The 11,713-nt window shown below is 46.1% G+C and overlaps 1 protein-coding gene and 1 long non-coding RNA gene across 4 annotated transcripts in view; one reads left to right on the top strand and one right to left on the bottom strand.

Annotated features, from left to right (window-relative positions):
• Positions 1-11,713, top strand: part of LOC140846802 (uncharacterized) — a 477,545-nt gene that overhangs the window by 454,264 nt on the left and 11,568 nt on the right. For 2 of the 3 annotated variants that reach the window (XR_012126237.1, XR_012126235.1), the window contains exon 2: positions 1,573-1,676. This is a non-coding gene — a long non-coding RNA (uncharacterized lncRNA). Of the gene's footprint in view, positions 1-784; positions 1,677-11,713 lie in introns of those variants that run through there. The other variant, XR_012126236.1, reaches the window with a different exon arrangement.
• Positions 1,913-11,494, bottom strand: LOC118972374 (uncharacterized). Its single transcript, XM_073225003.1, is given in 2 exon segments — positions 1,913-1,927; positions 9,440-11,494. Coding segments are annotated over 2 exon segments (2,070 nt in total).

The following is an 11,713-nucleotide window of genomic DNA, read 5'->3' as shown; positions in this document are numbered from 1 at the left end:
TTTGCGATTTTGATAGATATTTCCAAACTGTGCTCCATAAAAATGGTATCAATTTTCCTTATAAGTAATATCTGAGAATGTCTGTTTCTTCACACATGCACCAACACAGTGTTTCTTGAAACATTATTTGGTCAGTGTGACAAGTGAAAAGTAGTGTTTCAGTACAATAACTAGGTGTGAGGTTGAACATCTTTTCACATTTTACAAGTCATCTGTATATCCTTTTATTGAACATGTTAACAATATGGTCTTTATAAGTGAGCTCATGGAGTATAGAGCAAACACCTCAGGAGCTTACATCTTTGTTTCCTCATCTCTTATGACTGTGTGTGATGCTGTATTTTTAAACATGTTTTATTTTCCATATATTATCATGTTTTGACATCTTAAAAACCTTTCTAGCTGGGGAAAGACCATCCCTCCTGGGCTGGTCAGTTCTTAGAAATAGCTCAGTGGTTAGCCTGAAGCATGTTTCTGACATGCAAACTACAAATCACGAGACCTCCTCTATCTGGCTCTCCCACCAGAGGAGATAGTAATATTCCTCTGCATCAGTCATTCCAGACCCAGGTCCAAGGCAGCTAGAGACCACCTCTACAACTTAGAAATGGTCAAAATGATTCAAGCTAGTCAATTTTGTTTATTCTGCCCTGCCTCGTCTTTTTTGCAGAAACCCCAATAAAAGCTCTGGCCCAGACTTCCCACTCCTGCTTTCTGCCTCCTGACCACCTGAGGCTTCCCCATGTGACCCTGCGTTGTGTGCTATGCCCATCCATAGGACTGTAAGAATAGAAATAGGTTAGCATAAGCATAGCCATCTTAAAGGCCTAGAAGCCATTTTCTGAGTATGTGACTTAGAAAGAAAAACTGGAACTGGGTAAGGCCTTGAAAAACAAGCTAATCATGAACACCAGATGGTGGGCAGCTGTGGCCTTTAGTCAGCTAACCTTGGTCAGCTAATCCTACATACCAAGCTTATCGTGCAGAACCTCCCTGACAATTGAGGAGTGGTCTTATCTTGCTCCTGCCTAACCCCAGGATGTATGTCTTGCAAGAATAATGTGCAGCTGTGGAAAATTACTATGAGTTAAGAGTTTTGAAAATGCTATATAAACCCTTGGCTTTGAGTGCTCGGGGTCCTTGTTGAGACCCGCTGCATCGGGCTGACTTGGACCTCAGCTAGCTAGCTGAATAAAGACTTTGCTTGAATTTACATCTCTATGCCTGTGTAGTTTGTTCTCTGGGGAAGCCTCGGAAGCCTGGACCCTAACATTTGGGGGCTCGTCCGGGATACGAGCAGCTTCCCTGAGAACAAAGGACAGCTGGAGGCAAGGTCTAATTGTCCGGACGGGGCAGTGTAATTCGAGGGTCGCCCCCTCGTGTCTGCATAAATCCATTATAAAGCGGGAGTCGCCATCCCGTGTATGGTCTCGGGTTAGTGGTCCCGAGTGATGAAGTCCGGGCTGGTAGTCCCGGCCCCCAGGTTAGTGACCCTGGGTAAAAGCCCAGGTAACCAATCCTGGCCCTAGGGTCCGAGTGACTCGGCCTTAGAAAGGCAAATCCGATCGGCAGAAAACTGGCGCCCAAGGAGGAAAAGATCGAGCTCGTCACCCTGCGGCAGTCCGAGTGGACGCCCTTCAGGAGAATTACGAGAGTTTTTGAAGACCCTGAAAGTGGTGAGTGTGGTGCGCACCAGAGTGAGAGAAGGACCGGTCCGAACGAGTGCGATCAGATGTGGTGTGTGTGTGCTCAGTGTTATCATTGACTGTTTTACTGTGTTTTGGTTTCGGTTTATATTTTTTTGCGCTTCTCATTTTAAGTTTCCTTGTTCTAAGGTTCTCCTGCTCTCTCCGTTCCTCCTTTCTGCCACTACATCATTCCCCGCAGGCACGGGTCGGGCAATTAAGAGCCATTAGGGCGCCCGCCACTAGAACACTCCCGTGACAGGATAAGGGGGTCACAGCCGCGAATCCCAGATAAATTCGCGTCCCCTGTGGAAGGAAAACTGTGCAACGACAGGCACTCGTTCACAAGCACATACAACAGTCATTTTGTTTGAAGTGGCATCTTCATCCTTCGCCTTTGTCTCCCTCATATTCTTTTTCCTTCTTTCTCACCATGAGACAGACTCAGACGACCCCCTAAGTGTGTAAATGAATATATCTTTCTACCTCCGGATGGTATTAATGAAATTGATTTAAAGACAAGCGCTTGTGAAAATTGGGTATTCTAAAACTTCCAGAAAACCTGATAAAAAGTGTTAAGCATTAATGCTAATTTGAGTTTGCCTGAGGCGGGCATGTCCTTGTAGTTATCAGCTGCCTAAATTTACCTGAGGTCATTTAAGTCATGTTATCTGCTAAATCTTTTAAAAATAAAATGCTTAAAGGCTTGGCTTTGTCTAATATTCAGTAAAAGTCTTATAAGTAATCTAGAATAGTTGTTACGAATGAGTGAACTAAATGACTGAAGCAAGTGAACCTCTTTTTAATTGTGTTACAGTGTGTATACCTACCTACTGCCTGAGAATCTTTGTAGAAACCTAAAACCTTAAAGTTTTGCTAAGAAGATATGCTCTATGAGAGATTGTGCTGTAAAGCTCATAGTTACAGAAATTATAAAATGTGTTCATAAATTTGTCAATCTAAAGAATGTTAGTTTAACAGTTTACAATGGCCTGCTTCTCGGTGTTCACTGGAAATTAAAGTTTCTAATAGTTTTAAGTTTTAATTAAAACTACTTAAAGTAATAAAACATTTCTCTATGCTAAAAAATGTATGTTTTAATAAGAAAAAGTATAAAGAATGAAAAGTCTTCTGCATGCTAAAGAATGTGTTTTGTGATAAAGAAAGTAACTTTGTTCTAAAGTACAGCTATTTATTTAAAGAGAGAAAACAGCGTGGTGCCTTTTGTTGTGGAAGACCCGCTCAGCCTGTTGCTTTGAGGGGGAGGGTCAAGATGTTTAGAGATTAAGTGAGATAAACCTATTCAAGCCGCAGGCAAGCCCAGGCTAATTCTCACCGGCTTATGTGCTTGGGACCACGGGGCAAATAAGAATAAATTACTATATTCTTACAGATATAGTCGTGCCTAGTAAAATTAAAGCAAGTGAGTCTTGATATCAAGTGCACAGCAAAATTAGAATCTCGTTTCTAGTTAAACAGTTTTCTTTAACTGTTAGTCTGCTCTTAATGTTGAAAGATCAAAGCAGTTTCTCATGCTTAAAGTCTCAGTGAGTTGCCAGAATATTTAAAAAAAAAAAAAATGAAATCGTAATATTAAAAAGACTAAAAGCTAAAGTTTGTTAACAACTGTATAAGCTTTATTTGCCTTTGAAATATTTTGTTATTGAAAACGATTGCATGGCCTGAGAAATTGAATTATTTATTCCATATATTTTTATAAGTAGAAAAATCTCTAACCAACAAATGATTAAAGTTGTTACTGATTATTTGTTTTCTTAATTTATCCTCCTAAGCAGAATGGTAACAAAGCTTTTTCAGCTGATTAAATGCACTTAGTTAACAAACCAAAATTTATTCTTAAAAATCAAACTAGAATCTAGACAAGATTATGTTTCTCCCAGAAAAACAAGTTTCACTGTAAAAGTTTAAATGGACAAACGTGTGACCACTTTTGAGAAAGGTTGTAATAGATTTTTTTGACAACCACCAGGTCTTGTTTAATTTATATGCTGTATGTTTAAAAAAACAAACAAACATGGGGGATGAAAGGAAAGGAGCGACACATAGCAGCAATTAACCGGAGAGTTCCGCTTTATTAAGGAAAAGTGCTAGGTTATATAGGAAGGGGCATGAATTGATTGAGGTGTCACTTCTACGGAGCTGGTGGCTGTTGGCTAAGTGCTGAGATTGGGAGGAGAGCGAGAGGTGATTGGGCTTCAGGTGGCGCTGGCGGAAACCAAGGACCCCGAAGAGAAGCCAGTGTTGGATTCCCCTGAGGAAGGCGCCGCCCCAAATCACTCACCAAAGACGTTTCTTGATGCAACAAGCAAGAGGAATTTATTCAGAAGCCAACTAGTTGGGGTCCACGTCAGCCCGTCGCAGCGGGTCTCAACGAGGACCCCGAGCACACTAAGGCAGAAGGTTTTATAGCATTTTCAAAAGGGGTAAAATTTTCCATAATCACAATACAGGGTTTTTTTCTATAGGCTCATAAATCTTTTGCTGGCGCCACATCCTGGGGTCTGATTAGATGAGATCACCTATGGAATGTCTAGGGTGGTTCTAGTAAGATAAGCTAGGCGTGTATGATTAACTGATTTATGGTTGGCTAACTAAAGGTCACTACAATTGACACAGAAAGGTCACTACAATTGACACAGGCTAACTAACTTGTTTTTCAAGATTCTAATGATTTTGCTTCTTCTGGGTTAGGGGGTGGTATTTAGGCCTTAAGATGGCTGTACTTATGCTAACTTTTGATTCTTCAGATCCTACATTTCCCCACTTCTCTTTTTGGGGCATTCCAATCATGGAATGTTTGTATCTTCTTGTGAGTTGAGTGAGTGGTATTGTTGCTTCAACATTGGTACATGAACGGCACTCACTCTTTCTCTAACAAAAGTTATTAACCAGTTTAACATGCAGGGTCCCAAAGTTAGAAGCAACACAAGGATGAGTAGGGGCCCAGCCAGAGTGGATATCAGGGTTGTAAACCACGGGGACCTGGTGAACCAAGATTCAAACAGTCCTTGGCCTGCTTCTCGCTCTCTCTTCCTCTGATCTAGCCTCTCTCTAAGTTTTGACATTGAATCTCTTACTATCCCGGAATGATCTGCATAAAAGCAGCATTCTTCTCTTAAAGCTGCACACAGTCCTCCTTCTTTTAGGAACAGTAGATCCAGCCCTCATCTATTCTGTAAGACTACCTCAGAGAGGGAAGTTAGAGATTCTTCAAGTTTTGTAATGGATTGCTCTATTGTTTTTAGGTCTTCATCAATAGCAGTCCTTAGTCCTTCATAATGCTGGTTCCCTTGAACAATAGCGGCTGCCCCCGTTCCCACTCCGGCTGCAACTCCTATCCCTAACAACACGGCTAAGGTCAGCGAGACCGGCTCTCTTTTATATCTATGCCTAGGTTCAAATTCAGTTACGAATGAGAGATCATCATGATACATTAACCTGGGTACTAGCTGAACCATAATACAGAAATCGCGAGAGGAATTGAAGGCAGAAGTAGAGACACATGGGGTCACTCCAGTATTACAAGCCCACCATCCCTCGGGGGGAGGGACTAGATACTCATTTTTACCTGAGGGGGTTATAGCTACGGTTTCATTACACAAGGCTTTATGGGTGGGGGGGACTGTACCTAAACATTTTCCTTTTCCAGTTACTTCAGTTAGAGTTAGTTTCCGGTGGCTTCCCCAGCTACAGATCTCGTGACGGGTTGTTTTATTAAAATTGCCTAACAATCCTAATCCTTCATAATAAGGTGGCCCAGAAGAGAAACACAACCAACAGGATTCAGTAGTTTTAGGATTGGTGGTGTTTAAGGCCTGAAAAGCTCCTTCAAGGAGGTTAAGGAGGCGTCGTCCTGTGCTAGGGAAAGGGGCAACTTGACCAGGAGTGGAAACAGAGGGAGCGGTGGTAGAGTCTACAGGAGGGGCTGGGGTCTGCTCGGGGGCCGGGGCTGGGAGACGCGGCCAGTCCTGCAGGACAGTGTTGGGTCCCACTGGGATAGCGGGGAGAGTTTCTACTTTTAGCCTGAGCATAAATAAGACTCCATTGTCATACCCACTCTGGTACAGTCTTAGTCCCCAAGTAAGCCCCTTTTCCCAGTTTGCTGCCCTTTTTCCTGCATCTGTGAAGGAGATATCAATGAGATTGCAGGTGGGATGAGTCTTGCACTGGGCATGAGTGGCACCTCGTTGGATTTTTATAAGGCCTGGAGGGGGTCTCCCTGCGCTTCCTGTCAGCCAATGGCATGTCCCTGTCTGTTCACAACCCCAATTCTTACAGAAAAAATCTGTCTGCCCTCCACATTGTGAGACCTCGGCATCAGTTGAGGGGGCCGGGCATACATAAAAGCAGGCACTTTGAATTTCTTTCATAGTCCCAGAGCCCCAATGCACTATATAATCCCGAGTGCTACATCCGGGTACTCCAACTGTGTCCTCATACCTAGGGTCTTGCTTGAAAAGAGTGCATACGTCTACAGTGAGGGTAGGCCACCAGGTTCCCTTAGGGTGTTGTCCTGTTATCTGGACTACTATTTGGCGGGAAGCTGGGGTAATGATTTGCCATGTCAGTAACCTGGGCTCATGAGGGTTAGGGTTCTGGTGGGTTGGAGGTAGCAGAAACATCAGAATTACTAACAGCATAATTCTTTTTACACAAGCGAAGCTTAAGGGGGTTATCAGTCCGAGTTACTCGCCAGTCTGGGTCCGGGGGTGCCTTCTTTAGATGTGAAGCGTGTATCCAGGAAGAGACGCCGTCCACTTTTACAGCTGTGGGAGTAGTCAGGAGGACGACGAAAGGCCCCTTCCACCGTGGCTCGAGGTTTCCTGTCCGGTGCCTTCTTACATAGACAGGGTCTCCCACCTGGAACTGGTGAGGCACTGAGAGTTCCTCTGGCCGATAGGCTTCCTTGATGGAGGCCCACACCTCTTTCTGCACAGCCTCCAAGGCTCGTAACCTTTCAAGCAAAAACTTATTAGTTGCACACTCAGGGAATACATGAAGATGTGCTGACTGAAGCGGAGCTGGGGCGCCAAACATTATTTCAAAAGGCGTTAGTCCAAAGCGGCCGGGAGTGTTCCTGACTCTAAATAGGGCGAAGGGAAGGAGGACTAACCAATCACATAAGCCAGTCTCTATGGACAATTTAGTCAAGGTCTCTTTTAGAGTTCTGTTCATCCTTTCTACCTGTCCTGAGCTCTGGGGCCTGTATGCACAATGCAATTTCCAGTCCGTCCCCAGGATCTTGGCCAATCCCTGACTTACCTGGGCAACAAAAGCAGGGCCGTTGTCGGAGCCGATTACCTTTGGGATTCCAAACCTGGGAAATATTTCTTCAAGGATCTTTTTAGACACCGTCTGAGCTGTCTCAGTTTTGGTGGGGAACGCCTCTGTCCATCCTGAAAATGTGTCTAGAAAAACTAGAAGGTACTTATATCTATACTTGGCAGGCTTAATTTCAGTGAAGTCAACTTCCCAATAAGCTCCTGGGCGATCTCCTCGAAATCTTTTCCCAGATATTGCTTGATTTTTGCTCACGTTTACTAATTGACAGGGAACACAATTTTTTACAATCTCGTCAGCTAATTTTCCTAATTTAATAACATGATAAGGGGAGTCTCGAACTAAGGTCTTTAGGTTTTTTGCTCCCAAATGTGTCAGTTGATGTAATTGCCTTAAGTATTCTGCTGCCTCTCTCTGGGGCAGGACAACTTTCCCTTTTTCAGACTTGCATATCTCTTGGGGCGAAGAATTTTTAAACCCTAATTTGTCTATACAAATGAGATCTTCAGGTGTGTACTGGAAGCTCTTGATGTGAGTGGCTTCTGGACACACTTGGAGGGGCAAAATGTTCATTCCCTGAGCCGCTTGCTTTGTGGCTTGGTCTGCTCTCCGGTTTCCTCGAGCTATTGGAGAGTCATCTTTCTGGTGTCCAGGGCAATGTATTATTGCTACTTCTTTAGGCCTATGGATGGCTTCTAGCAAATCTGAAATTTCTTGTTTGTTTTTAACATCTCTCCCGGCAGAAGTTAACAGCCCTCTCTGTCTATAAATAGCCCCGTGTATATGAGCAGTGGCAAAGGCGTATCTGCTGTCAGTGTAGACGTTAAGTCTCTTACCTTCTGCCATCCTTAGGGCCTGAGTCAGGGCGATGAGTTCTGCTCGCTGTGCAGGGGTGCCCGTTGTGAGTCCACTGGCCCATACAACTCGGTCATCATCTACTACTGCAGCTCCAGCCATTCTTTTACTATCCATGATGTAACTGCTCCCGTCCGTGTACCAAGTCAGGAGTCCTGTTCCCCTTAAGGGCTGGTCTTGCAAGTCCTGGCGGGTTCCTGTCTCTTCAGCCAGGATTTCCTGGCAGGTATGAAGCACTTCTTTCCCCAACTCGGGGAGCAGAGTGGCCGGGTTTAGGATGGCAGGGGGGGCAAACTCTACTCGATCACGATTCAGGAGTAAGGTTTGGTAGTGAGTCATTCTGGCATTCGACATCCATCTCTCGGGTGGCTGCCGAATTACACTCTCCAACGCATGTGGAGCAACCACAGTAAGTTTCTGTACCAGTGTCAGTTTGTCAGAATCTTTAACTAGGAGGGCCACAGCCGCCACTACTCTCAAACAGGCAGGCCATCCACTACTTACTGGGTCTAATTTTTTTGACAAATAGGCGACAGGTCTCTTCCAAGGTCCCCATTGTTGGGTCAACACTCCCCGAGCTACTCCACTCCGTTCATCCACAAAAAGGACGAACGGCTAACATACGTCTGGGAGGGCCAGAGCAGGTGCCGACAGGAGGGCCTTCTTGATCTCATCAAAGGCCTGTTGCTGTTGAGGTCCCCAAACAAACGGGGCTGCCCCTTTGGTCAGGGGGTACAGGGGGGCAGCTAAGGTGGCATATCCGAGTATCCACAATCTGCAGAACCCTGCTGTTCCCAGAAATTCGCGGACTTGGCGCGGAGTAGTAGGGACCGGGATCTGCGTCACAGTCTGCTTCCGGGCTTCAGTAAGCCACCTTTTCCCTTCTCTCAGGGAATACCCTAAATAAGTCACTGTGGTTGGCAGATCTGTGCCTTTTTGGCAGATGCTCTATACCCCAGCCTAGCAAGTTCAGTCAAAAGGGCTTCAGTAGCCGCTTGGCAGACTTCCTGTGTAGGAGCGGCTATCAGTAAGTCATCAACATATTGTAACAAGGTTACCTGCGGGTTGGAGGCTCGGTAAAAGGCCAAGTCCTGGTGTAAAGCCTCGTCGAAGAGGGTAGGTGAGTTCTTGAATCCTTGTGGCAAGCGAGTCCAGGTCAATTGTCCAGTAGTTCCTGTGGAGGGGTCTTTCCACTCAAAGGCAAACAGCGGTTGGCTACTCTGATGCAGGCGCAAACAAAAGAAGGCGTCTTTTAAATCTAAGACTGTGTACCAAGTGTTTTCTGGGGCCAGAGAGCTTAGCAGGTTGTAAGGATTCGGCACAGTGGGATGAATGTCCTGTGTTCTCTTATTAACTTCTCTTAAATCTTGCACTGGTCGATAATCTCCTGTTCCCGCCTTCTTTACAGGCAGCAAGGGAGTGTTCCATGGGGATTTACATTTTACTAATATCCCCTGCTCTATGAGCCTCTGGATATGGGGCCTAATCCCATCTCTGGCCTCTTTACTCATTGGATATTGTCTCACAGTTACTGGTGAGGCTGAGGCTTTCAATTCTATGACTACCGGGGGCTGGTTTACAGCAAGTCCCATACCTGCCATTTCTGCCCAGGCCCCTGGAAACTGGTTGAGCCACCTCTGATTAACTCGGGAGGGTTCTGGTTCTTTAAAAAGGCGGTACTCGTCTTCTAACTTTATGGACAGGATGCTTAGGCCCAAGGGTCTCTTTTTTCTGTCAGTTACTTTGGTATCTTCAGTCTGAAAGGATATTTGGGCCCCGACTTTGGTCAAGATGTCTCTTCCCAACAAGGGTGTAGGGCATTCCGGTATAACAAGGAATGAGTGGTTTACTTGTCCCACTCCTAAGTCTACTGTTCTATGGGTAGTCCATGCATATTGTTTCTGACCCGTGGCCCTGAACACCCAAGACTTTTTACTAGAAAGGGGGCCTCTAGCTTGGGTCAGTACTGAATGTTGAGCACCGGTATCTACCAGAAACTCAACGGGTTGCCCCTCCACTTTCAGAGTTACCCTAGGCTCAGGGAGGGGCTCCGAGCCCCGTCTTCCCTAATCTTCATCTTCTAGCAGGGACAACACTTTCTTCGGAGGTCCCCGTGGTGGTTTCTTAGGGCATTCTTTCACCCAATGCCCCTTTTCCTTGCAGTACGCACACTGATCTTTATTTAAAGGGGGTCGGTTGCCCAGGGACCCTGCCTTACTAGTTTTACCACTAGAGGGCGGTCGTCCCTTACTTTCTACTATTGCGGCCAAGATCTTTGTTAAATTTCTCTCATGCTTTCTATCTCTCTTTTCTTCTTTACTTTCCCTCTCCTTCTCTTTCCTTAACTCTTTCTCTTCCTCAGTCTCTCTCTTATGATAAACTTTCTCTGCTTCTTTCACTAAATCCTTCAGCGACAAATCCTGTAAGCCTTCCAATCTCTGAAGTTTGTTCCTAACGTCAGGTGCCGATTGCCCGATAAAAGCAAGGGCCACTGAAGCACTATGCCCGTCAGAAGTGGGATCAAAGGGAGTATACCGCCTGAAGGCTTCTATCAGGCGTTCTAAGAATACTGCAGGTGCTTCAGTGGCTCCCTGGCTGACTTCTCTTACCTTGGCCAAATTGGTGGGGCGTCTTGCGGCCCCACGGAGACCTGCCACCAGAGCCTGACGATAGATGGTTAGTCGCTCCCTACCTTCTGGAGAATTAAAGTCCCAGTTGGGTCTAGTCAACGGGAACCCCCTCTCTATGTCATGAGGGAGTTGCGAAGGCCGTCCGTCGGTTCCAGGCACATTCTTCCGTGCCTCCAGGAGAATCCTCTCTCTCTCTTCCGTGGTAAAGAGCACCTGTAAAAGCTGCTGACAGTCATCCCAGGTGGGCTGGTGGGAAAACATCAGAGACTCTACTAAACCAGTTAATTTCTGTGGCTTCTCTGAAAAGGGCGGGTGGTTAGCTTTCCAATTATACAAATCAGCAGAGGAGAAGGGCCAATATTGCAGAGGTTGGAAAGGCGGTTCCCCTTCTTCTCCAAGGATGGGAACTCCATAAGACCGGAGAGGAAAGATACCCGGTGGGTGCCAGATGGCCTCTCGGCGGCGCTGGGTGCCCTGGGCAGGTCCCGGATCCGGCCCTACTGCCTCAGCATCAGGGACTGAGGGTGCCGGAGCTGGGGGTACTGGGGGTGCTGGGGCCGGGGGCACCGGGGGTGCCGTGGGGGCAGGAGGGTAAGGAGGGGGAGGGGGATCATCAATTATAAGCGAATCTTGAGTATCAGCGTAAACTTTGGTAGTTTCTTTTTCTTTTTTCTGAGGTTGAGTCTGGGCAGCTAAAACTCGAGGGCCCATTTTCTTTTGCACCCAGGGCTTTACCCAGGGTGGTGGGTTCTCCACCAACTCTTGCCAGACTACAATGTAGGGTTGCTGATCCGGGTGTCCTTGAGACGAATCCTGAAAAACAATAGCTTTTACTGCTAGTAAAGTGGGGAGATCAAAAGTCCCCTCCGAGGGCCACCCAACATTGAAGGTGGGCCATTCGGAGGAACAGAAAGTCTGCCATGGTCCCTTTTTCACTTCTACTGACAAGTTACGTGCCCTCGCTCTAACTTCCGTCCAATTATCTAGTGTCAGGCTAAGGGGGGTCGTCACTGTCTGTCCCATTGTCAGTATAACAATAATTAGACACGTAAAGGACACAAAAAACAAAGACACACACAGATTAGACACACATCGGCCGCTTTTGGTTCTTTTCAGAGCCTCGAACAGAAACCGAAAGGAATCAGAGGGTTGATATTCTCGGCGCCCAAAAATCAACCCTATCTCATCAGGTTCAGTTTGCCGGAAAAACAGACGGGAGGCTACCAGGCGTCCCTGGACCCC

Source organism: Manis javanica, chromosome 16 (genome assembly GCF_040802235.1).
Source record: "Manis javanica isolate MJ-LG chromosome 16, MJ_LKY, whole genome shotgun sequence".
NCBI classification, from domain to species: domain Eukaryota; kingdom Metazoa; phylum Chordata; class Mammalia; order Pholidota; family Manidae; genus Manis; species Manis javanica.
This window is presented reverse-complemented; position numbering and strand designations above follow the sequence as displayed.